This window comes from Taudactylus pleione, unplaced genomic scaffold, assembly GCF_031769625.1.
Source record: "Taudactylus pleione unplaced genomic scaffold, aTauple2 ptg000069l, whole genome shotgun sequence".
Classification (NCBI taxonomy): Eukaryota; Metazoa; Chordata; class Amphibia; order Anura; family Myobatrachidae; genus Taudactylus; species Taudactylus pleione.
In genome coordinates this window covers 3,106,345-3,133,654 of record NW_028284471.1, presented here as the reverse complement: position 1 = coordinate 3,133,654, position 27,310 = coordinate 3,106,345, and the positions used below count along the sequence as shown (strand labels likewise).

The 27,310-nt window shown below is 45.2% G+C and overlaps 1 protein-coding gene across 8 annotated transcripts in view; it reads right to left on the bottom strand.

Moving 5' to 3' along the window:
• Positions 1-26,803, bottom strand: part of GMEB2 (glucocorticoid modulatory element binding protein 2) — a 41,583-nt gene extending 14,780 nt beyond the window's left edge. The window contains exons 1-8 of one of the 8 annotated variants that reach the window (XM_088467038.1): positions 26,688-26,803; positions 19,864-20,010; positions 13,771-13,926; positions 13,132-13,226; positions 12,245-12,378; positions 11,099-11,202; positions 10,058-10,215; positions 5,401-5,493 (exon numbers count right to left, since the gene is read on the bottom strand). In XM_088467038.1, the coding sequence (XP_088323164.1) occupies positions 5,401-5,493; positions 10,058-10,215; positions 11,099-11,202; positions 12,245-12,378; positions 13,132-13,226; positions 13,771-13,926; positions 19,864-19,982 (859 nt within the window). In that variant the 5' untranslated portion in view covers positions 19,983-20,010; positions 26,688-26,803. The remainder of the gene's footprint in view (positions 1-5,400; positions 5,494-10,057; positions 10,216-11,098; positions 11,203-12,244; positions 12,379-13,131; positions 13,227-13,770; positions 13,927-19,863; positions 20,011-26,687) is intronic. The other 7 variants (XM_088467041.1, XM_088467039.1, XM_088467040.1 and 4 more) reach the window with 7 other exon arrangements.
• Between the last annotated feature and the right edge of the window lie 507 nt (positions 26,804-27,310).

Here is a 27,310-nt window from a genome sequence, read left to right as displayed (position 1 = left end):
AGGTGACCCTCGGCCCGTGACACTGTAATTGCTGCCCGACTTAGAGTGCCTCCTTGATGGTCGATGCAAGCCACTTTTTTGGCATTGTCGGACTGAACCTGTACAGGTTTTCCGTGAAGTATGTGCTGGGTCAGGTTGAGGGCCCTGTAGACAGCTCAAAGTTCCAATATGCTGATTGGCAGGGTTGATTCGACCGATGTCCAAAGGTCCTGAAAGGAGCGCGGACCGGTCACTGCGCCCCTGCCCGGGAGACTGGCGTCCGTTGTTAGGATTACCCAGTCCGGGAACCAAAAGGGGCGACTCTTGGTTAGATGAGATGTCTGTAGCCACCAAAACAGAGACAGACGCACCTCTGGAGAGAGCACCATCGTCTGAGCTTTGATCCGATGGTGGTAACCCATTCCACCTAGAGAGGATCAGCCTTTGCAAAGGCCTGGAATAGAACTGAGCATATTCCATCATGTCGAAGGCGGACACAATGGATCTCAGAACCTGCATTGCTGAGGGGATCAACACTCGGCGACTATGGAGACATCTGTGCAAGTGTGGAGATCTTGTCTGATGTCAGAAAGATTCTCTGATCCTGAGAATCCAGCAGGGCTCCCAGATGAATCATTCTCTGTGAGGGATTCAGGGAGGACTTTTTCCAGTTGATTAACCATCCGTGCTTGTGCAGGAAAGCAATGGTTAGTTGCAGATGGCGGTGAAGCACTTCTGGGGATCCTGCTAGGAGCAGGAGGTCGTCCAGGTATGGAAACAGTGACCACGCAGGTGGGCCGCCATTATTTTGTTAAGCACCCCTGGAGCTGTGGAAAGTCCAAAAGGAAGAACCTGAAATTGGAAGTGCTGTCGTAGTATAGCAAATCGGAGATAACGCTGATGTGAGGGCGCTATAGGTACCTGTAGGTATGTGTCCTGAATATCCAGCTATACTACAAAGTCCCCAGGCTCCATAGCTAGGATGATGGAGCATAGGGTTATCACTCTGAACTTTGGTACCCTTAGGAATTTGTTCAGGGATTTGAGGTTGAGGATAGGTCGATGAGACCCATTCGGCTTCTGAACCAGAAAGAATAGAATAACCAGTCCCTCACTGAGATAGTGGGACTGGCACAATTACCCCTGCTTGCAGCAAGGACTGCATGGCTTTCTGGATTTGTAAGGCGTTGTTCAGATCTGAATGAGGGTCTGTGTAGAAAAACTGGTGGGGAGGCCGTCTGAGAAATGAGAGGGCGTAACCATTTGAGACCAAACACTTCTCATACCCAAATATCCGTGGTGGTTTGACATCAGCACTGGGCGAACTGAAGTCGTCGGCCTCCCACTCTGGAATATCCCAGAGGGAGGCCCATCCCGTCAGGCTGAGGGTTTATCCTCAGGCTTTGAAGCAGGGCATCTGGTGTTCCAGGTCTGCTTGGTCCTGGGTTTGGCGGTTCTAGTGGAAATCGACTGCCTAGGAAAGGACTGACCTTTAGGCTAATCGAGGCCTAGTAGAAGTAGTTACAATCTTGTCAAGGTCTGTGCCCAACAAGATCTCCCCATTGTAGGGTAACCCTTCTAGGCCTTTCTTGGAATCCACAGCAGCCTTCCATGAGCATAACCACAGGGTACAGCGGGCAGACCCAGCCGCAGCTGAGACTCTGGAAGTTAGGAGACTGGCGTCTAATGTCGCTTTTCCAAAATAGTAAGCTGCATCTTGAATGTGAGCAACAAAAGACATCTGATTCCTAGAAGCATCTAATGGAAAAGAGTCTTCAAGTGCGTCAGCCCAGCTCTCTATAGCTTTAGCCGCCCATGCAATAGCCATAGTTGGACGGGCAACAGACCCTGAAAGAGAGTATTTCAGGCAAGCTTCTACTTTCCTATTCGTAGGATCCTTCAAGGAATTAACTGTAGGAATAGGCAACGTAGCACCTTTAATTAAACATGCAACATGTGAATCCACCGCAGGGGGTGTTTCCCATGTTGCACAATGAGCCACAGGAAAAGAGTAACATGAGGTCAGGGTGAAAACTCATACCAGGAGATTGCCAGGCTGCAGCAATTTCAGCTAGATGATCCGATAGAGGGAATTCTGCTGAAGTTATCCTCTGTCGTTTAACGTGAGGGTGCTTGGATTTAGGGGCTGGCTTGTCATCTTCTATTAATAAGATGGATCTGACAGCTCACACCTATTATTTTTGACCGACTCTCATCCTCCTCCGGAGGGGAGTCAGGGTTAAGGGGGGTATCCACTACAAGATCTGAAAATGACTGCACAATTACGACATTGTAATCATTCAGTCGTGTGATGAGTCTGCACTGAACGAGCAGACGTTCAGTGCAGGGTCATCAATCATCTGGAAATATGCTGAACCCGACGATATCTAAACGACCAGCGGGCACGCGCATCGCTGGTCGTTTTAGACACTTTTGCAAACGATTTGCAAACGATTGAAAGATCGTTATCGTTCAACTTAATAGTCTAGTGGATACCCCCCTTTAGAGAGATCATCATCTGTGCGTGGACTGCAACGATAACACAGGACGTGTAAAGGGCTTACTGGGTAGAGGTTTCCCACCTTGCAACATGGTTTGAAAGGCATTACATGTAGCCATCAGATTCCGTACTCTCTAACTCAGTACATCTACCCATGGTGGGGGTACTGGAGGTACCTGTATCGCCTGAACCTGATGTGACAACCCCAAAGGGGGCATTACGTCCTGCTGTGATAACCCCCTGGGGGGAACTACAGCCGGATCCACTAGGCGTTTGCAATAGTGGCCAGTACCTGAGCAAAGGAGCCCAGGTTATATATAGCCCTTATAAAACCACAACGCCTTAGCTGTCCCCGTACATCTGGCCACAGTCAGGGTTATCCCACAGGGCCCGGTTAGCATAGACCCCGGAGGCCCGCCGAGATCACCAGATCAGTACTGGCGTCACGGTACCGGCGGGGTGACGGAGTGGCAGTGCAGCCCCCTGCATTAACTGTGACCCGTCTCCGGCCGGGCACCAACTAAAACGGAGGTGCCTCTGGCTCGGGGCGGGGTATAGGGAGGATGTACCGATGCATTCTGAGAGCTGAAAGCTTTAACTGGGTGGTGCCCGGGATCCAGATCCATCACCTACACCCCAAGGTCTCCCTGTGGAGCCTATGGACACTGAAGAAGAACTAATATTTGTTGTGAGAGTATATTAAAAACATGAGCATTTGAGTAGCATGGATCCCAACTTATCTGTTATCTGTTTATAAGCAGGGAGCCCTGCCCATGCCAACTCAGCCATGCCCCTAGTATATCTAATTGTGATAAAGGGGATCCAACCCATTTTATCAGGCTCTCCTTGTAAAATTGTAACAATCCCAGATAATCCAGGACACTTCGGTTGTATGGAGATGCTGGTAAATATAACATTTTAATGTATTACCTACGCAAAGAGAAGTGGAGACAAGCATTTTGTTGGCTGAAATTATATTCAGAAGAATACAGCCTATAAATGCACCATTTCCAAATGAATACAGATCAGGCCTCATGAACATTAATTAATCAGGGTCTCAGATGTCACAGAGTCCCAGCACAACGATAAGCAGAATACTGGTTCATCCCAAATTCGTCCAAACAATAAGTAATATAACACGTTAGTTTTACACATATTTATTGTTTTGCCATGACTCCCCTAAAGAGATCCTAGATCAGGTTGTTGTTTTCTTACCCTCCAGTAATTTAAAGTCCCTTCAATACAAATTTTTAACAACACATATGCACTTTAAATCTGAAGTGTGGGCCTGATTCAGAGCCGCTCGTAAGCGGCCGTTCGCTCGTTCCGAGCGATGTTCGCACATCTGCGCATGCGTACGGTTTGTAATACGCATGCGCGTACCAGTCAGTGCGGCCGAAAAACGTTTGTTCGCTATATAGCGAATGCCTGCTATTTTGAGTGACAGAGGGAGGCGTATGTGGGTGGTAACAGGGGATGGTGCTTGAAAACGGGGAGTGGAATTCAGAACGCAGGCGTGCTTAAAGGTCAAAAGGCATAATTAATACAGCAGCGGCATTGACCACGTCACTTGGTTGTTTTAAAGTCAGAACTGCTCGCAATATAGCGGTAGGAAAAACCAGCCACAAGAATAGCGAGCAGTTCAGACGCTGTTCGATGTACTCGATTAATCTAATAAATAGCGGACATGACGTATGATGCGAGCGGCCAGGGGGCGTCTTTTTCAAAATTACGACCACAAGTTTTGTTCGCTCGTTCAGACATAAAGGCGTGAACAGACGCAAAGAGCGAACGGTTCATTTGAATAGCCACCCCTTTTTTGTGAACGAACGACCGCAAATAGCGTCCGGCTCTGAATCAGGCCCTGTGTTCACAGTGTGTAGGTTTCATGATAATGACACAGACTATACAAGCCTCATTAAAATAAGCATAGTGCTGTGTAAATAATATCTGCATGATATCTGCATAATGTAGTCATGTCACCAATTCACTGGGGGCAGCCACCCATGACTCAGAACTTCATCACTCAGCCTTCACTATGTGCCAGATTTCATCCTGCCAACCTTGGAATTCTGTAGCCAAAGATTAAGGCCTTTTTGAAATTTCCCTGTCCGCTCTCATCTGCTAAATAACACAACCCCAATCTCTCAACTCTCCATAGACAAATCAGTTATCTAGAACACAGGTTCTAAAACTCGGTCCTCAGGACTCCCAACATTGCATGTTTTCCAGGTCTCCTCAGAGAATCACAGGTGAAATAATTATCTCCATCTGTGGATCTTTTAAACTGTGTCAATGAGTAATCAATACGGTAACAGTATGATTTACTGGCAGACAGGATGCCGGTGGTCAGAAGACCAATAGCGGCATCCCGGTGGTGAAGATCCCGACAGGGGCCTGTTAAAGTAACCTAACCCTCCCCCTCTCCCCCCCTCACCCTCCCCAGGTGGTCCTTAACCTTAACGTCCCCCCGGTGGTGCCTAACCCTAACCTTCCCCCCGCTGGTGCCTAACCACCCTTTCTAGCACCTTAAACCTAACTCTAGCCTAGGCGATGCCTAACCCTAACCTCCCCCCCGATGGTACCTAATCCTAACCCCCCCCTCCCCGCAGCCTAATCCTAACCCACCCTGGCAGGTTCCTAAACCTAACTCCCCTATCCCCGGCCTAACCCTAAGCATAACCCGCATACTTACCTTCGGGATGCCGGATGTCGGGATGCCGACGTCGGTGCCTTGATCCCTTCGGAATTCCGGCGTCTGCATCCTGACACCCGGCATCTTAACTGGATCCCATGAATACACATGTGCACCAGCTGGGTGACCTGGAAAATGTGAACTGTGTGGGGTCTTGAGGACCGGGTATGAGAACCACTGCTTTAGAGCAACTTCTTCATCCATGACTATGAATGGCCAATCTCACCTCCAACAGTGTTACTCCAATCTCCAGAACTGTCACACGTTTCAATAGTGATAGTTGTTGGGTTGCCGTTCACTGTAAAATCTAGGAAAGAAACTGTGACAGGCAGCTGAACATTTGCCTATGTGAGGATAACCAATCTCTAATACAATGCTTTATACAGAATTTTAAACTCATTAAAAAGAAAAAAAAATAATTTTTTTTTAAATAAATATTTCAGAGAATACTTTGAGCAACTTAAATGTTTTTAGGGCTACCTGAAGTATTTTAATAGGTCAGAACAAACAATCATAACAATGCAAAAAGACTGATAACAAAACAGAAAATAACCCATTTTAAAGGAGTTATTGGCAGACCATAAAAATACATTTAGATATGAACAATACATTTTATAAATAGCAGTTCTAATTTTGTCTGAACTCATTTTCCTGGTGGTGAGTGCAATGTGGGAGTGTACACTGAAAAGATTGTAATTAAGATTTATTTCACCTAAATAATCTTACAGATGTCATGGAGGTACTAAGGTACTGTATATTATACATACAGTCAGGTCCATAAATATTGGGACATTGACAGAATTTTCATATTTGGCCTCTATTCACCACCACAATGGTTTTGAAATGAAACAAACAAGATGTGCTTTAACTGCAGACTTTCAGATTTAATTTGAGGGTAATTACATCCAAATCAGGTGAACGGTGTAGGAATTACAACGGTTTCTATATGTGCCTCCCACTTTTTAAAGGACCAAAAGTAATGGCACTATCAACTCAAAAGCTATTTCATGGACAGGTGTGAGCTATTCCCTCGTTATTTCATTATCAATTAAGCAGGTAAAAGGTCTGGAGTTGATTCTAGGTGTGACATTTGCATTTGGAATCAGTTGCTATCAACTCTCAATACGAGATCCAAAGAGCTGTCACTATCAGTGAAGCAAGCCATCATTAGGCTGAAAAATCAAAACAAACCCATCAGAGAGATAGCAAAAACATTAAGTGTGGCCAAATCAACTGTTTGGAACATTCTTAAAAAGAAAGAACGCAACAGAGAGCTCAGCAACACCAAAAGACCCAGAAGACCACGGAAAACAACTGTGGTGGATGAAAAAAGAATTATTTCCCTGGTGAAGAAAAACCCCTTCACAACAGTTGGCCAAATCAAGAACACTCTCCAGGAGGTAGATGTATATGTGTCAAAGTCAACAATCAAGAGAAGACTTCACAAGAGTGAATATAGAGGGTTCACCACAAGATGCAAACCATTGGTGAGCCACAAAAACAGGAAGACCAGATTAGAGTTTGCCAAACAACATCTAAAAAAGCAATTACAGTTCTGGAACAACATCCTATGGACAGAAAAGACAAAGATCAACCTGTACCAGAGTGATGGGAAGAGAAGAGAAGGAAAGGAACTGCTCATGATCCAAAACATACCACCTCATCAGTGAAGCATGGTGGTGGTAGTCTCATGGCGTGGGCATGTATGGCTGCCAATGGAACTGGTTCCCTTGTATTTATTGATGATGTGACTGCTGACAAAAGCAGCAGAATTAATTCTGAAGTGTTTCGGGCAATATTATATGCTCATATTCAGTCAAATGCTTCAGAACTCATTGGACGGCGCTTCACAGTGCAGATGGACAATGACCCGAAGCATACTGCATAAGCAGCCAAGGAGTTTTTTAAGGCTAAAAAGTGGAATGTTATGCCCTGACCTGAATCCGATTGACCATGCATTTCACTTGATGAAGACAAAACTGAAGGGAAAATGCCCCAAGAACAAGCAAGAACTGAAGACATTTGCAGTTGAGGCCTGGCAGAGCATCACCAGGGATGAAACCCAGCGTCTGGTGATGTCTATGCGTTCCAGACTTCAGGCTGTAATTGCCTGCAAAGGATTTGCAACAAAGTATTAAAAAGTGAAAGTTAGATTTAGGATTGTTTAGTTTGTCCCATTACTTTTGACCCCTTAAAAAGTGGGAGGCACATATAGAAACCATTGTAATTTCTTCACCGTTCACCTGATTTGGATGTAATTACCCTCAAATTAAATCTGAAAGTCTGCAGTTAAAGCACATCTTGTTTGTTTCATTTCAAAGTCATTGTGGTGGTGAATAGAGGCCAAAATATGAAAATTCTGTCAATGTCCCAATATTTATGGACCTGACTGTAGCTGTTTTAAGGCAGATATCACTTTTAAGAACCTGTGAGGAAGGAGGTAAAGGATTCTTCCAGTTCCCAGCTAAACACATATAGCAGCTGGTGGCAAGTGAGAGATTAGCTACTTATCGTTATTTTTGTTTGGTTTTTTAAAAAGTGATTTATCGATTTGGAAATTTACACTCACAGTAAACACAGTATGGGGGAGACATGGTCAATATAAAGGAACATAAGTAGTAGCACAGATCATTTAAAATCGAATAAAGATAGAAATACGCTTTTTATCATTGTTAGTGTTAAATAGGATTTGGAGGGCTACCAGAGGAGAACGCTCTATGGACCCTGCATAGAATAAAGCTGACTACAGTTCATCTGTGGCCACAGAATTTGGATAAGTTTGAATTCTGTAGGAGATTTTTGCTGGAGGTCTGGCAAGGGTAGCCATTGACCAAACTTTGCAAATTATTCAGGGTATCTTGCCTGAGTCCAGCTGGAGAATTGATTAGCTGCTCTGTCCCAGATAGGAGTGGTGGGAGAGTTGGGGGGTAGATAGGTTACATAGATGCAAATTGATCTCAGAGTTTGACAGCAAATTGGTTACCGGGTGTAGAGATGTGGCAGATCTTATCGCCATAGGTGTGAGGAGTAATATTTTCACTATGTTAAATCAGGGTTTGTAGAGATTGGGCAAAGAGATTATTGGGTGAGTTAACGCTAAGAGGATAGTATCTGCAAATAATAAAATCTTTGAAAGGCTTGATCTTATAAGAGTTTGGCCCTCATTCAGAGCCGTACGCTCTGAGCAGAGTGCACGCTCTGAATGAGGGCCGCCCTCCATAAAAATGGAGCGTCCTCCTGGACGCTCGTATAGCTGTGGGTCACCACCCACAGCCTATACGAGCGTGCAGTTTGATGGCCGCGATGGTCGTGACCATCGCGACCATCGAAACTGCGAGCCGGAGCCTGCGGTTGAGGTTTTCAACCGCAAGCCCCGGAGTGATTTTGGCTCTATCAGAGCCAAAATCACTCCCACTGACATCACTAGTGATGTCAGTGGGCCGGCTTCTGACGGGAGGCGTTCCCGTGGGAACGCCCCCGTCAGGGAGGCACGCCCCCGGCACGCCCACCAAAGGGGGCGTGCTGTCAATCAACATCGACAGCACGCCCCCTTTGATCAGACACAACGAGCGAAGGACTTTCCTTCGCTCGTCGCGTCTGGCGCAAGCGCACGATGGAGCTCCCTCCGTCGTGCGCATGCTCAGTGCAGAACATCGACCCACTTGCGAGCGGTCAGCCGCTCGCGAGTGGGTCTGAATCAGGGCCTTTGATATTATAAGAGTTTGATCTCATAAGAGTCTAATCTTCTAAGAGCAGCCATTCAGAATCTTTCCAGTGCTGCCCACAGTCTTAAGGATATGTGCCTCGAACTCCCAGGAGATCTGACTAAAGGCTTTTACAGCATCGAGAAAAATTACCACTTGGAGATGTCTTGGAATTAACGGCATAGATAAAATCTTATTATACTATCCCTTTTCTGTCATCCTGGGATGAAGCCAACCCGATCACAGGGGACTAAAGAGGGGACGACTTGATTTAAGCATTTTGCTATTATTTTGTCAAAATATTGACATAATTGTTAATAAGGTAGCATAGAGCAAGTATAGAATTCAGGGTCCTTTCCCTAAAGCAGCATTTGTTTTAAAATTATCTGGGCTCTTATGCCTAAAGGTGCATTGCATGCAGTCACTAGTAGGGTGAGTATGTTGCTGAAATGCAGGGTTACCAGACATGGGGCTCCATTGTTCTGTCATTATGTAGTAGAGAGGTTTATTCACATGAAAATAATTATTATGTTCTCCTTAAAAGTCTTCAATTTGTCTTAAGACATTACTATGAAAATTGACAAGTGTGAATTTGGTGAAGTGTACAAACTACTGCAGTGATATATAAATATATGAGATAACGTTATGATGTGTGAGGGAAGCATTTTCTCCGCATACACCAGACTTCCTGTTAATAAAACTACTTATGGAAACTGGTTGGCAAAAAGATTAATGGCACATCAACTGTACATAACGGGATGGATACGGGATGCAGGTGCTCGGGATCCCAGCGGTCAGAATCCAGACGGCTGCATCCCGACCAGGTTAAAATCCTGACTGCTCTAGGCAAACAACCCTAACCTAACCCTCCCCGTTGCCTAAACCTAACCTCCCCCCCCCCTAGTGCCTAAACCTAACCTCCCCCTCCACCCTTAGTGCCTAACCCCAACTGTCCCCCTAGTGCCCAACCCTAATCCTTCCCCCAAACCCGCTACTTACCTTCGAGATCCCAGCGGTCAGGATCCAGCACTGGTATTCTGAACATATCCCCATACATAACGTTTTAAATCATCAGGGTATAGGAATTTTACTTATATAGCTGTGAATTGCTCAAGTAGTATATTCATAATGGAAGAAAATGTATATCAAGTTCTAGATGCACGCAGGAACACCACTTACTGTCACTTGATGTAGTTGTAATGGGAATGTACTCTGTGGACACCTGGCTACAAAGTGACATGCGGCCACCAGTCACGTCAATCTTGGTGCTTCGGCAAGTGTTGGAACAGACTTCGGGGTGCTGGTAAAAATCCAGCTCCCCAGAATCCATTATTTTCCTGATGTAAAGAGGAGATATAGCTTTAATACAAGCAGCTTTGTGTGATGCTTCTCTGAATATTAATATAATGAAACTCTGTGTGTGCAAGTGAAGGGGGAAAAGAACTATCTACATCACCGACACAGTTGTGCACATTTAAAATTTACTTTATGGTAAAATCATTCTCATACTGTGAATAATACAACAGGAGGAGAAACATATATTATAGCAGAGCATGTAAGCATTCTGCAGGGTGATATCACCACTGGGTGTAGTAGGTATTACCGCTGGCCGCATGGTTCAAATCCCGACAGCGGCAGACCGTCAAGGGTGAAGATCCCGATCATCCCTAACCTAATTCTACCCCTTAACCCTCCCTTAGGGGTGCCTTCCCCCCAAGTGCCTGACCCTAATCCCCCCTCTAAGTGCCTAAACCTAACCCCCTTCCCCACTGCCTACACCTAAGTCCCCCAGGGGGGTGCCTAACCTCCCCCCGGGGGTGCCTAACCCCCCCTTCCCCTAGCCTAAACCTAACCCTCCCGGGGAGGGGGTGCCTAACCCTAAGTCCCCCCCGGCAGCCCTAAACCTAACCCTCCCCCCCCCCCGCGCGGCTGTCCGCACCCGGCTTACCTTCGTTCGGTATGCCGGGAGTTTTCCGTTTTCTACGCCTGCCATTAGTACCACGCCGGGATTAGAGAGTCTGGAAGCTGGCGGTCGGCATTTAGACCATCAGCTTCCAGACTACATCCCTCACCAGTAAGTGGCATTGTTCTATTGTTGTCATGTAGTGCAATCATAATAGAGTAGCAAAGCAAGGAAGGACAGACAAGAATCAATTGACTAATGACATTGTAGTTCTTTATATTCTGTGCTGACCTTTTTAAAAGCCCTGATGCACTGACCTGAGCATAACGCCATTCATTCGGATTGCTCTCTTCCAGTCCTTCAGGGTGGATTTACCGGCCAGGTGAACAAACTCTTTTGGGCTTATTAGATGGTCATTGTACTGCAAACAGAAGGAAAAAGGTACAACATTGCACTAGTGATATAGTAGACTTGGGGGAACATTCCATATGGGCCAAGAAAGGTTCACTAATAATGTGTATTTTCCAACGCAATACAATATAGATAGTATTGTAATATATAATACAGTACTTGCTTCATTATTTATGCATATAGGGTAAACATCACTGGACGTTTTCTAATGTTTTTTTTGCAACAAATATCTGTATTAAAAACCTGTCTTTGCTGATTATACATTTTGCTAATGTTAGCTATTGCTATCAGTCATGTAATTTTGCTATTGTTGTCTTATGTCCCTAACGGCCCAAGTAGCAAGTGAGAATTTCACAAACCCCGTAAGCGGTTTTATACTACCTTGTTTATGCTCTCATGATGCACGCCTAATATTCCCTCTCAGGAGACACCTTCACAAAATAAAAGTGCGCATAGGCTTGCATTGAGCTACAAAAATCTGAAGGAGCACACAATGTAAAAGTGTAACAGACCAAGCTCCTATAACATTAGAACCACTCACTTCTTTATAGTAACCTCTTCTCCAAAGAGTGCAGCTTGGCTCAGTCTCATTAATCGCCTAAATTAATTCAGTGACATTTTTAACTATTTTACACAGGGCAAAGTACAACCGGAAAATGCAACTCGAAGGTACAAAATGCATCCCATTCAAAGATGATGACAAGACTCAATATCTGCTGCAAAGTGTTTTTACAACATGAGAACAGTGGAACCCCAAATTTATAAACACATCAGCAACATATTGAAAACTAGGTGCTCCGGTGTGCCTATCCCGTTCAATATGTTATCCCAGGATATTTGAGTACAGACAACATCTGAGGGGAGATATACACATATAGTAAATATAGTACAGTATGGTAATATCATATATTACAGTATGGGATTCAGTATACGTCTATATGGGTACAAACAACATCAGAGGATACACAAGTTATATAGTACAGTATGATAATATTCTGCATTACAGTATGGGATTCAGTATACATTATCTACAAGAGTACAGACGACCTCACCTGCACACACTTGACATTGATACCAGGACACACAAACTTCCTCCAAATCAAGTTGGCCTTACTCTCTCCGCAGGTAATGGGATAAGCAATCTCTGCCTCCATTGTCTCCTCTTCCCCATCCTCCATCTTCACTTCTCATAAAATATAACGGCAAAGAAAAAGAATAAAGTATTTCCCCATGAATGTCTATATGGTTATACATAAAAAGTACATTTGGCTATGATATAGGAGTATAGTAAGGCTTGCCATTCTGACTATAAGATACTGCCATGTTTATCATAGAAGAATTACTGGTTCATCTTAAACTACAATAAGTTTGGTTCTTGGGTTTTTGCTTTCTGTAGTACACAATGAGCAGTACTACATTACCCACAGGCAGGGCCGGATTGAGGGCCACATGGGCCTGGAGCTGAAAATGACCAAGGGCCTATTATGAGAAGCAGAGGAGGCATGACCAGTGCTGTGAGGGTGTGACCAGTGCCATGTGGGTGTGCACACCAACTATACTCTCAGCCCCAATGTCTCCGTAAATATGTAAAAGAAAAAAACATGCTTCATTTTGTGAGGTAAATAGAAATAAAATTTTAGGACTTATGATTTATGGCTGACCATGTGGAGAGCAGATGGCCAGTCAACATCATGTTGTCATGACAATGGGCCTATTTTTATGTGGAGGCCTGGAGCTGTAGTTCCATCCGCCCCATTGTTAATCTGGCCCTGCCCACAGGCCATGAAAACAAAGTGCATTCAGCAAAATAATTAAAGAGGGTGTTTGTTTGCAGATTTAGCAAATGTAACTACAATAAGAATACAGTGTTTACCACTGAGCTGTGTCTGTTCTTGGGAGAAGGGGAGGTTGGGGTAAGTTGACAAGACTCTTTGCATACCTAAAACAGCTTCTTTCAGCTCTGTTGATGCACTAAAAGCAGCTGCGGCTGCAGCTGCCATATTCTCAGACTCCAGGGCTTCTTCTGCAAGACTCCTGCACAGTGCACACACAGGAGAAAGAGGGTTAAAATAATTCTGATTTTGCAAAAGTTCTCTGCTACAAAACTGTGTGCATGCTCATTAGGTTTTTCTTATAACTCACCCTAAATGGATTATTTCATACATATTTTATTTCTCAAATAAATCCCCTCCTGGGTCCCTAACCACTCTGACGCTTACACCTCTGGGCACCTGCAGTCCCCTGGGGCTTAAATTTAAACTCCAGGTTGTGTAACCTAAAGCATCATGAAGTCTACAGGTGGTAACCTCTCTGTAACAGTAGGGGGTTCCAGATATGGTTTTACTAGCAGGTTGGAGGGGATGCAGTTGGCATCCCGATGGTCAGAAAGCTGGCTCCAGAATCCCGACAGCAGTCTGGATCCTGGCTCCAGAATCTCGACGCTGACAACCCAACGGTGAGATTTAGGGTTAGGCACTAGGGGGAGGGTTAGGCTGCAGGAGGGGTGGGTTATGGCTAGGCTGCGGGAGGGGGGGGGGGTTCAGGGTTAGGCTGCAGGAAAGGAGGATAGGATACTTACCAAATTCTGTTGGGATTCTGACTGTCGGTTGTCGGGATGCCGCTGTCGGTATTCAGACCGTCGGCATCCTGACCGCCGGGATCCCGTACCCAACCCGGTTGGAGGAAGATTGTTGCAGGAAACAAGCTGCATAGTTTTGTCACTTTTTGGTCCTGCCTAATCAGTCAGTGCAACACATATAGAAAAAGCAGGCCCATTAAGTATTAGCATTCCCAGATAGTACAACAGTAAGGAGAAAGAAACATTAGCACAGCTCATATAATTTGTATAAAAATGTATATTGCAGTAACAACTAATTATATATATATATATATATATATATATATATATATAATATAATATGTAGATACATACATACACACACTAATATAAGAACGTTGTGTCTGTCTGTTTGTTCCATGTTGGCGCAAAAACTACTGAACTGATTTTACATGAAAACAGCATCATTTTGTAGTGGAAACTCCTAGATATAACCTGCACTTTGTTTCACTCATTCCGCCAAGTTAAAGCTGAGCATTAACAAAAACAACATTTATTGACATCATCAATTCAAGAGATAGGTGTGGCACCATGCATGCGGCCGGTAAGGGGTGGGGGAGAGGTGCTTTGGGCCCGCATTCACTTAAATAGGTTAAGCTACATAGTAGTCTAGTGCACAGGGCACACAGTGACATTGGTGTGAGTGGTGGGGGTGAAGACGATGCTGCCACCAATCTGTATAGCGATGGTGGTTACGTGGGCCACTCCTGCGATAGGCCCCTATTCAAAGCAATACAACTAGAACACTTCAAACAAAAAATTTTGGGGCACAAACAACTTCATCATGGATGAAGCCGCAGGCAACAGCTAGTATGTGTGATATAAAAATGTCTAACAGAGGGTTATAGTTTGGAGTAAAGTAGATAGCAATAACAAAATATCTAATGTCTTGACATTGTATGGTACATTAGTGCATGTTACAAGATGCCTTTACCCATTAGCTCAATTTAAAAAATGTCCCTTTAAAACCAAAATCCTGCTCTGTAACCTCTGTAGTGTGATTTGGCCAGCAGCTCCCAGCTGGAGGTGTTTGAAGCCAGCCCCAAGTATATATCTAGGAAGCAGGTCCTGCCTGTTGCCATGACAAATCCGGGGGAGGCAGATGGCTTCAGCCACTTACAGCCTCCCAGCAGCTTACTTCTATGGAGATGGCATTTAAGGACAGCATTAAACCACATAACGTACAAATAATAGCAGGTGACTAGCAAAGGCAATATAGGAATTATTTATACCTCAGGTTTCAATTGCCATACGATTTATCACTGCTTTATGTATGTATAGCAATGGTAACAGGAACAAGAATACACACAAATGAAAACAGGTTGCGCTGCCATAACTTTTATGCACAGCTTCTTGAAAAAGTCCCTATGACTAAACGCACTAGGACATGGCTTGGCGCATTACTGGTCCCAGAAGAGGATACAGGCAGTTTTGTCCACAGAATAACTTGTGAAAAGAGAAGCTGATTCAGACACGCTCGCTAGAATGCAAACGCTCGTAGCTGGCAGATATTTGCTATCTGCGCATGCATCGCAATGCGCGTGTGCAGACCACTGCGAAAGATCGGGAAGCGTTTGCTCGTCCAGCATAGACAGCCCAGCTAAATGAGTGACAGGAGAGGCCATTTGAGGGTGGTAACAGGGGCAGGCCACTAGAAACAGGGGAGTGGAGGTGCGAACGCAGGCGTGCCTGAGTGTTGCAATGCCGTTTCAGAGGCGTGCATAATTAAAGGTAGCGTCATAGTACACATCACTTGGTGGGATTACACACTGAAGTGATCGCAGTGCTTGCGGCAGGGTATAGTCAACCTCAAGCGCTGCGATCGCATACGATGGTGCTCGATGTACCGATGGTTTCATGCACTTCCAGGAAATGACGTGCGCAGGTGGGCGTCTTATGAGTGGCTGGAGGGCGTCTGCATACACTAAGTGATCGCACGCCAAGACATAGTGGCCGTGCTAATGTTAATAAAATGTATCACACTATGAAGCATCCCCTTTGTTTTCCTTATTGCAGAGTTGTTAATGCTCCTGTAGCCTACATATTTCCATTTCGATATCCATGGTATATTTCCTGTAATTAAGTTATATTTTTGGGTGCTCAGTGATTATATTAGTATTCACATTAATTTTTTATTCAACTATCAGTCTATTCAAAAGAGCCCTGAAAACATGGCACCCTGGCTTGAACATGGATGTATGCAAGTGGCACCCATGGAGTTATGTATTATACACTGGTACAAGTATTGGACAGGACCCCCCCTTTGCACCCAGAACAGCCAAGCTTCAATGTGGCATTGATTTAACAAGGTGCTGGTTTTAGGAGGCTAATACATTCAACACACCAACACGCAGCAGAAATCATGATTAATCTTCAACTGTCCAGTGTTGGTGAGTCTGAGCCCACTGTTGACTCAGGGCCTAATTCAGCAGCATACGCAATTGCAATTACCTACACAGATCAAGCGATTGGTAACACCTGTGCATGCACCGCACTGAACGTGTGCTGCGATCATACTGCAATTACGAATGCACTGAGGAATCCATTACAGAGTGAATAACAGACTGTGAGCGTTTGGGGGTGGTGACGGGGGAGTGGTTAGAAAAACGCAAGCGTGTCTGTTCGTTTGAATGCCGTTTCATGGGCGTGCATAAATTAGCCACTGTTATTGCCTGCACAGCTTGAGTTATCACTGCATGTGACGAGACTTGCAGTTTCTGTGGCTGGTCAGACCTGGTGTAAATGATGCGTGACGAGTTCGATGTGTGTCGATAGTACCGATGTATACGAGGAAGTACCGATGAGCGAGGAAGTACAGATGTGAGAAAGCAGCAGTGGGCGTCTCTATGCCGGCTGAGCTGTAGCAGGAAGCATACACTTTCTTCCTGCATTCAATCATACTCGGATCTCTCATATTTTTAAAAACCCCAGCCTTGATCCCAACACTGCCTCTATTACTGCCCCATCTCTCTCCTCCCTTTTGACTTCAAGCTCCTCAAGTTAATGGTCTACAACAGCCTTAATAACTTTCTTCCCTGTTTAATCCACTTCAGTTTGGCTTTCATCCTCTCCACTCTTCAGAAATTGACCTCTCTGCTGCTATTGACACCATGGATCATCCTCTTTTGCAAATCCTTTACGGTCACAAATCTTGGCTGTCTTACTACCTCTCTGGCCGTTCTTTCTCAGTCTCTTCTCATGACTCCACTTCTCCCTCTACTCATCTAAAAGCTGGACTCCCTCAAGAGACTGTTCTTTATACTATTCTATTATTACTCCTTCCTAATTAGGTAAGCATATCAGGTTTTTTGGCCTCTAATATCAACTCTATGTTTATGATATTCAGATCTACCTTTCCTTTCCTTCCCTGACCTCTCCCTCTCTCTTATCAATAATGTCTCCAGCTATCTTACTGCTATTTCTGCTATGTCCCAGTGTTTTCTTAAACGTACAATGTCTTATGGGGGGTACACACTATACAAATATATCTGCAGATCGAGTGACTACACACTGAACAACCATCATGTGTCTGCCCGCAGGTCCCGGAGACCAGGGGGCGTATCCCGGTGGGCGGGGAGCGTGTCCCGCCCCCCTCCTCACGGCTGCCGCTGGTTGTGTACGGGCAGTCTGCAGACCACCCGTACACACCTGCCGATGAATAGATATCTCTGCAGACATATCTGTCCATCGGCTGTGCAGCACAGCCAATGCGATATGTCAGTGAACGCCGATATTCAATTGATCAGCCAATGTATCTGTCAGTGTGAGCCCAGCTTAAGAGTGAGCTGATCATCTTCCCATCCTCCCGAGTCCCCTCTTACCACTCAAGTTCACTATCCATCAACAACCTCCCGTCTCTTCTATCCGGCAAGTCCACTATCTTGAGGTCATCCCTAACTTCAAACCCCATATTCAGTCCCTCTCAGTCTTGCCACTTCCACTTTTGAAATATCGCCAGGATTAGACCCTTTTAAACAAGAGACAATGAAGACCTTACTCGCTGATAATCTCTAGATTGCACAACTGTATAACCTCCTCTTCTCTGGCTTCCCCGACTCTCACCTCTCTTTACTCCAATCTGTTCTCAGTGCTGCTATTCAGCTAATTTTCCTCTCCAAACTGCTTCTGCCTCCCTTTCCCTTCAGAATACAATTCAAACTCTACATAGTCAACTATAAAGCCGTCACCCAATCTTCTCCTCCCTACATCTCTGACATCATCTCCCTCCACACTGCCACCCACCTACTTCGCTCAGCCAATGAGTGCCGCCTCTCCTTTCAACTGCTTACCTCCTCCCATCCTCCTGCTCCCGCAGCCAAGAATTAGCACGTGCTGCTCCTCACCACTGGAACTCTCTCCCTCTCCATGTCAGACTCTCCAAAGCTTCAAATGGGCTTTGAAAACTCACTTCACTAAAGCCTTCCAGCTCTCCTCCTAACCCACTGCTTTAAAATATATCTTAATATAGTAAAATGTTGTTGGTTTAGTCTAATTAATGACTCATGAAAATAAGGGATTGGTCTATATTATTCATTTTTGTGAGTTAAAATGTACAACAAAAAATCTACACTTTCCAGCAGAAGCGTAACTAGAACTTGCAAAATGAGTGTTATAATAAGTATAGAGACATTTGTAAGGAGTGAAAAAAGCTGTTGCATAGATATATTGTATCCAACATAAATAAATACACCCCATTAATTTGTCCTTAAGGAAAATGACAGCTTTCACACGTGAACAAATACAGATACAACATTTGCATTTGGCCTATTTTCCTTTTAAAGCGCACTCACAGCCAGCATACAGTGATAGAAATATTGATTAAGGGGGTGATTCAAAGGTGAACACTTCTTTGTACGCAGCTGCTTTGAGCAAATATGCTAATACTACAGGAGGCGTCTTGTGTGAGGTCCAGCAAGAATCACGCTGCCGAGGCAAGTGAAGCTGAATCCTCAGCCACTGTCTTTGGCACTCCCAGAAAACAGGGCCAAACCCCCAGCCCCCCTTTTCTGGAATGCTCCCCGTCGCCAACCCTAAACACCAGCAGCATGTCAATCATGCTGCGGCTTTTGGGGCACTGCGACCGACGTCCAGACCAGATCTGCACATGGGCAGTACAGCTCCTGCACAGATTATTAAACATAGATTTATGTACATATAGGAGAAGTCTGCAAAATGGCTGCCTGTTATGTCTAAAGCACAGGTTCTCAAACTCGGTCCTCAGGACCCCAAACAGTGCATGTTTTCCAGGTCTCCTCACAGAAACACAAGATAATTATCTCCACCTGTGGATCTAATAAAATGTGTCAGTGAGTAATGAATACAACTGTGAACCTGCTGGGTGACCTGGAAACATGAGCTGTGTGGGGTCCTGAGGACTGAGGGCCTGATTCAGAGACGGACGCTCTGAAAGAGCGCTCGCTCTGAATCAGGGCCTTTTTTTTTTTTTTTTTTTTAAGGGGCCTCTTGGCCGCTCGCATAGCTGTGGGTGGCTATATCGAGCGGCCAGGTTGATGGTCGCGATGGTCAAGACCATCGGGCTTGCGACGAGACCCTTGTGGTAGGGTCTTGTGGCCGCAAGCCCCAGAGAGCTTCTGGCTCCAATAGAGCCGGAAGCTCTCCCACTGACATCACTGGTGATTTCAGTGGGGCCGCCCACAATCGGCAGGCGTGCGCTTGGGAACGCCTCCGTTTGTGAAGCCACCCCCCGGCCACACCTACCAAACGGGGCGAGCTGTCAATCACCATCGACAGCTCACCCCCTTTGGTGCGAGACCCGGAGCGACGGAGCACCCGTCGCTAGCCGGGTCTTGCGCATGCGCACGATGGAGCCGGCTCCGTCGGGCGCATGCCCAGTGGGCAAACATCGACCCGGTTGCGAGCGCTCAGCACTTGCAACCGGGTCTGAATTAGGCCCTGAGTTTGAGAACCACTGGTCTAAAGCATTAGGGTTTTTATTAATACAGGACATGAGATTTATATTCTAAAATTTATTAACATTTTCCATCTTCAGACCAGTGGGAATGTTGCATTTAGATTTATTAGCAGGATTCCTACCTGTTGGTTGTCACAAGAACCGCTTTCACCCCTTCCACACCACTGCCATCCATAATGTTATCGGGTGTGGTCACAACCACCACCTCTTCCACGTGCACACTGACATCTGGTGTGGTCATGACTGTCCCCGGTCAACACAGAGAACTACTGCAAGAGAGGAAATACATTCACACTACAGAGTATTAGAGAGAAATCATAGTGAAACACAAGTGGGGACAGACAAACTCTACAATTTTCTTTACTATTGTCATCATTATTATTAATGTTCCCTTTGTATTTCTTGAATAGAAATATTTTAGCTGGATGTAATAGGATATTACTACTGGAAGACTGTATCATAAAGACATAGCAAGCTGTGCTTGCAGAATTTACCATGAATCCTCTCCTTACTTTTATTCATGAAACATAACACAATAAATTGGGGGTGTTACCTATCAATACAGTTCAGGGTTGAGCAGGATTATGAATTTAGTATGATATGTCTAGTAAGGACGTGACAACCAAAAGGTACATCATTATGATCATAATGATATCAGACCTGAGGTGGATACTGGGACAGACTGTTTGGCCTGTATGTGGTCACTGAATGGATGGAAACACTGTACCCTTGCAATCCATTTGTTTGACTTGCAAAATGAACAACTCGATCCTTTCAATTTCGCCATCCACATATTTCCAAACAGAAGAAAATCTGGACCACATTGCAGAATGTATAGTGAGAGGCTTTAAATATGTTTCCTACAGTTTTCTTTTGGGATACCAGATAGACCCCTAGATGTTATTTATCACGCAGTGAAAAGTAGACCAGTGGAGAAGTTGCCCATAGCAACCAATCAGCTCCTACCTATTATTTTATAGACTGTACATGATAAATGCTACTTCAAAGCTGATTGGTTGCTATGGGCAACTTCTCCACTGGTCCACTTCTACACGCTTTTACCTCCTTGATAAATAGACCCCCTAGTGACCAAACTATGCAAATGAGAGGAAATAGATTCAGCAGTATTCCCATAGAGAAAAAAAGAAAAGTATTAGGGCCTGATGATCCTGTATTGTGTGTTAAAAAAAAAATGTGTATATTCACCAGCATGAAGAGTTGTATGCATATTTGCAAGCAGGCCACTCCTATCCATACACTCGTTTTATACATGTTATCATCCGTGCACACTTGCACCAACCCCATACTTAAAACACGCGGATTTACGCTTAAGTCCAACTCCAAATAGCCCACAGTTTCGTTGACAGGCAATCACTGAACTTTACCTATGAACAAACACCCTCGTTATGCCTAATCAGATGCACGTGGAGATGTATCTGAAATGCATGTCTCTGCATCATCCGTACCCATACTTATGTGCACTTGGTTCCCGGAGTATGCGCAGTGCAAATAGAAGATTTGCTCCGCCAATGGGCATATCTTCAATTCTACATTGGCCCCTTATTGAATGGAACCACACAGTCATTTAAGCAGGGTACACACCTATACAATCTCACATTCGATGCGACGGTTCGATCGACAATCAGTGCCAATACTTGCATACACACATATACAATCCAATGTGCGACCTATGATCCCACGCTGCCAAAATTTCACAAGGAAATGATTGTATCAGCGTACATATTTTGCTGATTTCTGTCTTCGCTCACAGTGGGTGTACCTCAAATTAACAAAATGGGCAGGGAGGGGGTTTGTTTATGCCCAACAAGTTGTGGAACTACACTCTCCAGCAAGCCAAGCCTAGCAGTATAGGTGGTGGGGTAAAGGTAAATGGCGATTATGTACATGAAGAGGAGCATGACACACAGAATGCTTCCTGGAGTTTAATTATGCACGCCCTGAGACGCGGCCCCAGGTGTGGTGTACAATTGTATAAGAATGGTCGCAAGAACGGGCGAAGATGCATACACACAGCACTTTCGGTCCGACCAGGCCCTGTCGAATCGGATAAAAATTAAACTGCACAGAAGATGTGATCCTCCGATTCGACCAGTTTTCATCCGACAAAACAGGATTGAACGTGCGTACACAATCTTTTGATATCGAATGAACGGCTCGAAATTGAAAGAACGGGCCAACGTGTGTACCCAGCTTTAGACTGTAATGTACTGTATCTCAAACACACCTGAAATGTAATGAATAGGAGGGTCAGCAGAAGGTTATTACACGGCTGAACTGCAGAGGGCACTACATAATCACACTGCAGTGCATACATAAGAGCCACTATAGAACAATGCACACTTCATAAACTGTCATCAATACTTTTTAAAAAGTAAAGTTAGGATGATCTATTTTTGCTGAACAAAACACAGTTTCTCCCACACTGGACCAAGAATATGTTCAGCGTGGCCACAAGGGATACTGCTCCACTGGTGGACTGTGCCAAGCCAGCATCACAGGTCTCATCCGTACCAAGAAATAGGCTCTGGGGCTGATGTAGAGTAGAATGCAATAAAGACTTTTTGTGTTGTCTAACAATTGCACACAAAAAGTGCTTATGCTTCCATCTGTATGTAGATTTGGTCACATTCTGCACTTATGACCCCTCAGGGGCGATTCAATTCAGCGTGATGTTAACAGCACTGGGAAGGAGTTACCGAAGATAATCAATTCAGGACACTGTTAAGTCAGACAAAAGCCACCTCGGTTAGCACGAATAAAGCTGGGTGATTAGTCGAGCTAATCGACATTCTCTGACTAAAGAGCTAGCCGTGAGGCTTTTAGCTCCGCGCTAAGCCAGAAAACAGCAATGCGGCCAGGTTCTTAGTAGGACTTCTGCTCGCACCCTCAGGTGGGTGCGAGAAGAAATCCTTCAGTCGGGCTAACAGTGCGGTAATTTGAATAGCTCTGGGAACTACTTCCCAGGGCTATTTAACATTGCGCTGAATTGAATCGCCCACCCCCTTGATCAGAGGAGGGAGAGGGCTTGCAAACATAAGCCAAGTACAGTAAGGGTGTGTTCATGCAGGCCACAACAAAGACACATGTGACTGGCAGGTGTATAACTTGCAAATGCTCGATCCTTAGTGCATAGTTCGAACTCACGATCGACAGCAGCTTCTAATTGGCTTATTGATCCTTCCCACTGACACTATTACTACTATTAGTCCGGTTGCTACAATCAGAAGACATTATTTAATATTTGCAATAGGTCCAGGGTATTAAAGCAGATTCACATTTAAGTTTTTAAAAGGTAAGTCAATGGATGTTTGTATTTGTGTCTGTATTTAATTGGATATTACAAGGTTAGAGTGATTTTAATATATATTAAGAACACTGGGGGTGGTTCCTTGCTAATATGCAAATGCAGCAGGAGGTGTACAACACCCCCTGCTGCATTTGTGATCCCAGCACTGCGACCGAGATCACAGGCTGGGATCACCATCGCGACCATCGGTGGTCGAGATGGTGGACGGCGCCGGGCTGCCGGCCAGCTGAGTAAGCCTTATGAAAGGTGGCCAAGGACTTATTTTGAAAACGCGTGATGTATTCCATTGGGGCCACAAAATTAACCAAGGCCCGGAGGACCGCTAAGGAAGGAAGAGCTATTGCAGCCTTACAAGGAACCGATAAACCTGTCAATTGTAAAATCAAATTCCATACCTGGTCCAAGAACGAGCGAATAATGGGGCAAGACCACCAAGTGGGGAGGAAATCATCCAGTGGCATCATGAGGGGAGTGCAGGCCGCACCCGGGTGTCACCCACAGAGGGGGTGACACCAAAAAGCTGGCTCCTTTGCAGTGACAGGAGCAGAGTGCTGCAGTGTCACATTCTCCTGCAGCACCCGGCTCCTGTCATAGAAGAGGAGCCAACAGTGCACACTGTCCAGTCACCGGGGGCAGCCCAGCATCTCCGGTGATGCTGGGCTGCCCCCGAAGTGATGTTATCAGGATCCCCTGAGAGGCCACGCCCTTTTTCGGACGGGTGCAGCTTTGCAATTCCGTCTGCAGCCAAATCACGCCCTAAGTACCATCTAGTATAGATATTGTAGCATGGTTCCCTTATGGCCACACTTATGGAAGCTTTAGGGATTCTAAATCTGATGGTTGTCCATCCCTTGTCATCAATGGGGTTTGTTATGTCAGACTCCCAAGCCAGTTTGTGGGGTTCGAGTTCAGGGGGATGTGGTGCTAGAATGGAACGGTATAAAGCAAATATATTACCTTTACAACCCATAGCATAGACGCAAAGGCGTTCGAATGGGGTCAGTGGCCGAGGGGTATGGGTTGGAAATTGCAAATCAACAAAGCTAATTAAGGCCTGGGCATTTTTAATAGGAATAGGGAGGAACATATATGACTGATATTTAACAAAAAGGCAGAATTAAAAGTATGACACAATAAAGACAATCTTATATCAAGATCCAGAACAACATATATTAAATTTGATTCACAAAAATATCAATCTGAAATTTTATTTTTGCACTTTTATTTTTAATAAGAAACTGTGGAAAAGGTTGTTAGTTATAGGACAAAATACACTAAAATAACCTTACAAATAAACTAATGGATTTTAGCTAGCAAATTTAAATTACTGAATTAAATTGATTTTAAATATAATATGGATATTTTATAATGTGATAAATGCCACATTATACATCTTTCGTCATCATTTCATTGTGAGATTTTTTTTATTTTATTTTTTACATATGTTAAAGCTACAAGGATCTGTTCAGAGCCCAGAATAGGGTTCTTGGAAATTATTATAACAAATAAACTCTTTCCCATCAAGTACAGAAACTGTACTGTCACAAGTACTGTACATGAAGGAACTGGCTAGCTGATGTGTGTACTACAGTCTGCCCAGCATCGATAGTCATTAAATGGTGGGATAGAAATTTGTGCCTTCTTATGTTACTGTTTGGACTCTGGACAATCTGGCTGGTAAATAGCCTTGTTTGCCTGAGATGACGTGACAATTCAAACTGTAAAGTACAGAATAAATAGAGGATGTGCTGGTAGCTTTACAGTGATAAGAGGCAGCAGTTTTGTGTGATCAACACCAGGTATTACAAAGGGATGAGTTCAGCATCCCAGCAGTCGGCGCCGGAACACAGACGCCGGTCATAACCCCGGCATCAGCATCTCGACCACTGGCACCCTCCTGAGGTACAAGCACAAATCCGACTTAAGTGTCAGCCGTGATGCTGTTTTCTAAGGGCCGTATTCAATTAGCGGCGAAAAGCGAAATGAATTTGCCTTATTCGCCTGTTTTGCCGTGATGATTACTCAACGCGCGTCTGTGCTTTTCGCCCTATTCAATTGTAAAACAGGCGAAAACGCGGATAGGTGAATGTAGCGTAAAGGACATCGTTTTAGGGAGAAATCAGTCTGTACCCCATAAAGAGGCTAAGTAACCCTGGGAACCTATATAGAACAGTAGTACTAGCCCTAATAAAAGTATTTAGTGAACTTAGGGCCCGATTCAGACCCGTTCGCAAGTCTGCATTCGCACGCAGCCGTCGCCAAAGTATGCAAATCCTGCGATCGCTAGCAAGACATTAGCATGCTCACTATGTTTTGCCGTGCAATCGCGGTATGAAATTAGATGCCCACCAGCCTGACACAAGACACCCACTTTCCCATAGTATCATGTCATCTCGGCTGACATTGCACCCATACGCGCCACTTTTGGTTGACCATACTCTACCGCAAGCACTGCAAGTGCTTCAGCCATGTGACGTGTATGCTGACGATGAGTCTTAATTATGCACGCCCCTGAAACGGTGATCAGATGCAGACACGTCTGCGTTCACACCGCCACAGCCCCGTTACCATCGACCACCCACAAACGGTACGTCCTGTCACTCATGCTTGCGGATCGTCTGTGTACTGGCTGCGAACGCCTCCCGATCACAACTGGTTCGCACACGCACACTGCGTCTTGTACACATGCGCAGATTGCAAACATCGGCAGGCTGCATGTCAGATAACGGTATCTGATATCAACTGTGTTTGCAGTCAGATTTGGACGACATCATTAATTTAAATACTGTCAGAAATTCTTCATCGTTCATGAAATCGTTGGCAAAATTGTTCATCTAGCAAGTCTGACCGTGTGTATGCGCCATAATGTCCCTTCCCATTTTTACAACATTTTGCCTTCATATTTGTGCCAATAGGATGTGTAAACTACTGGAACAGAGTTTTGGATATTATCCAGTTTACTTGCCAGTATCTATAGATCAATGACTAGGAAGTTTTAAGTAACACTGACGGTTCTCTTTGAAGAAGCCCAACCAGCACCTTTGAAAACCAATACATTCTTAAAGATCTTTACAAGAGACACTAAAGTGATGTATAGTGGACGGGAAACAAAGGGGTATTGGCTACATAAGGTCAGACTGTAGGTTTTCTTGAACCAGGGAGAAAACCCACAAAACAACATGCAAATATATATGTAACACACACATGTATGCCTACAGCTGAGAGCATGTTGCGGCTGGCCGGATAGGACAGTAGGAAGGACCGGGGGGTCCCCGCTGCATGTGCCCGGACCGCCATACACAACAGTACAGGGCGATGTGGAGTCAGTCAGGCCGGCGCATCGATTCGGGGCGCACTGGGCCGGACGCGGTGGAGGAGATGATGCAGAAATCATGGAGACCACCTGAGCAGGACAGCGCCGGGCCCAGCAACTACAGCTCATCATCACCCCGTTGTTGTTGTGCGGAGGTGACGCTTATAACGCGGCCTCGTACGCTCCCTCCTCCCCCCGGCGCCGCCGTGAGCACGGCCCGCCGTCACGTCCTGACGCTCCGCAGGGACCCGGTGCGTGATAAGGGGGAGGGGGCGGCCTCCCCGCCGTGTGCAGCACTCACTCACCTTCTGCCCCCGGCTCCGGTGCTTCGGGACCGCTTGCTCCCGGGGATTCCCCGTCGGTTATCGGGCACGCGGGCGGGTGAAGTAAGAAGGCCGCGCGCGTTCACGTGCCCGGGGAGGGGGGGTTGGGGTGGGGCTGTGCGCGCTCACGTTATGCCTTCCCCAATATGGCGGCGATAGGAACCGACTGCGCATGCGTAGGCAAATTGCAATCCGCCTAGTGGCGATGCTGGTAAGTAGCACTGGCAGTGAGTGTGCCTGGCAACAGTGAATGATGAATAGAGAGTGGCATAAGGGACGCTGGCCACTGGTTGATTTTTGCAATGTAAATCTACCGACAGAAGTCACCCAAACTTTAGCTATTTTTCTCTGGTACAAATATGAAATTTGTATACTAATAAAAACATAATCTTCATAAAACTGCTCATATGTCACTGGATTAGAGTAATGGTTTGATATGTCAGGGCAGTAGTACAATTATGAAACTGTACTAATGGTAATTGCATAACAATGCAGTGCTTTCCATAGCAGACAAGAAGATTTTAACAGTTGACGCCAGAATAGTCATAGGTGCACATACAACAGTTTGATGTGATCCGAGTGCCAAATATCTGCAACTCTGTTAG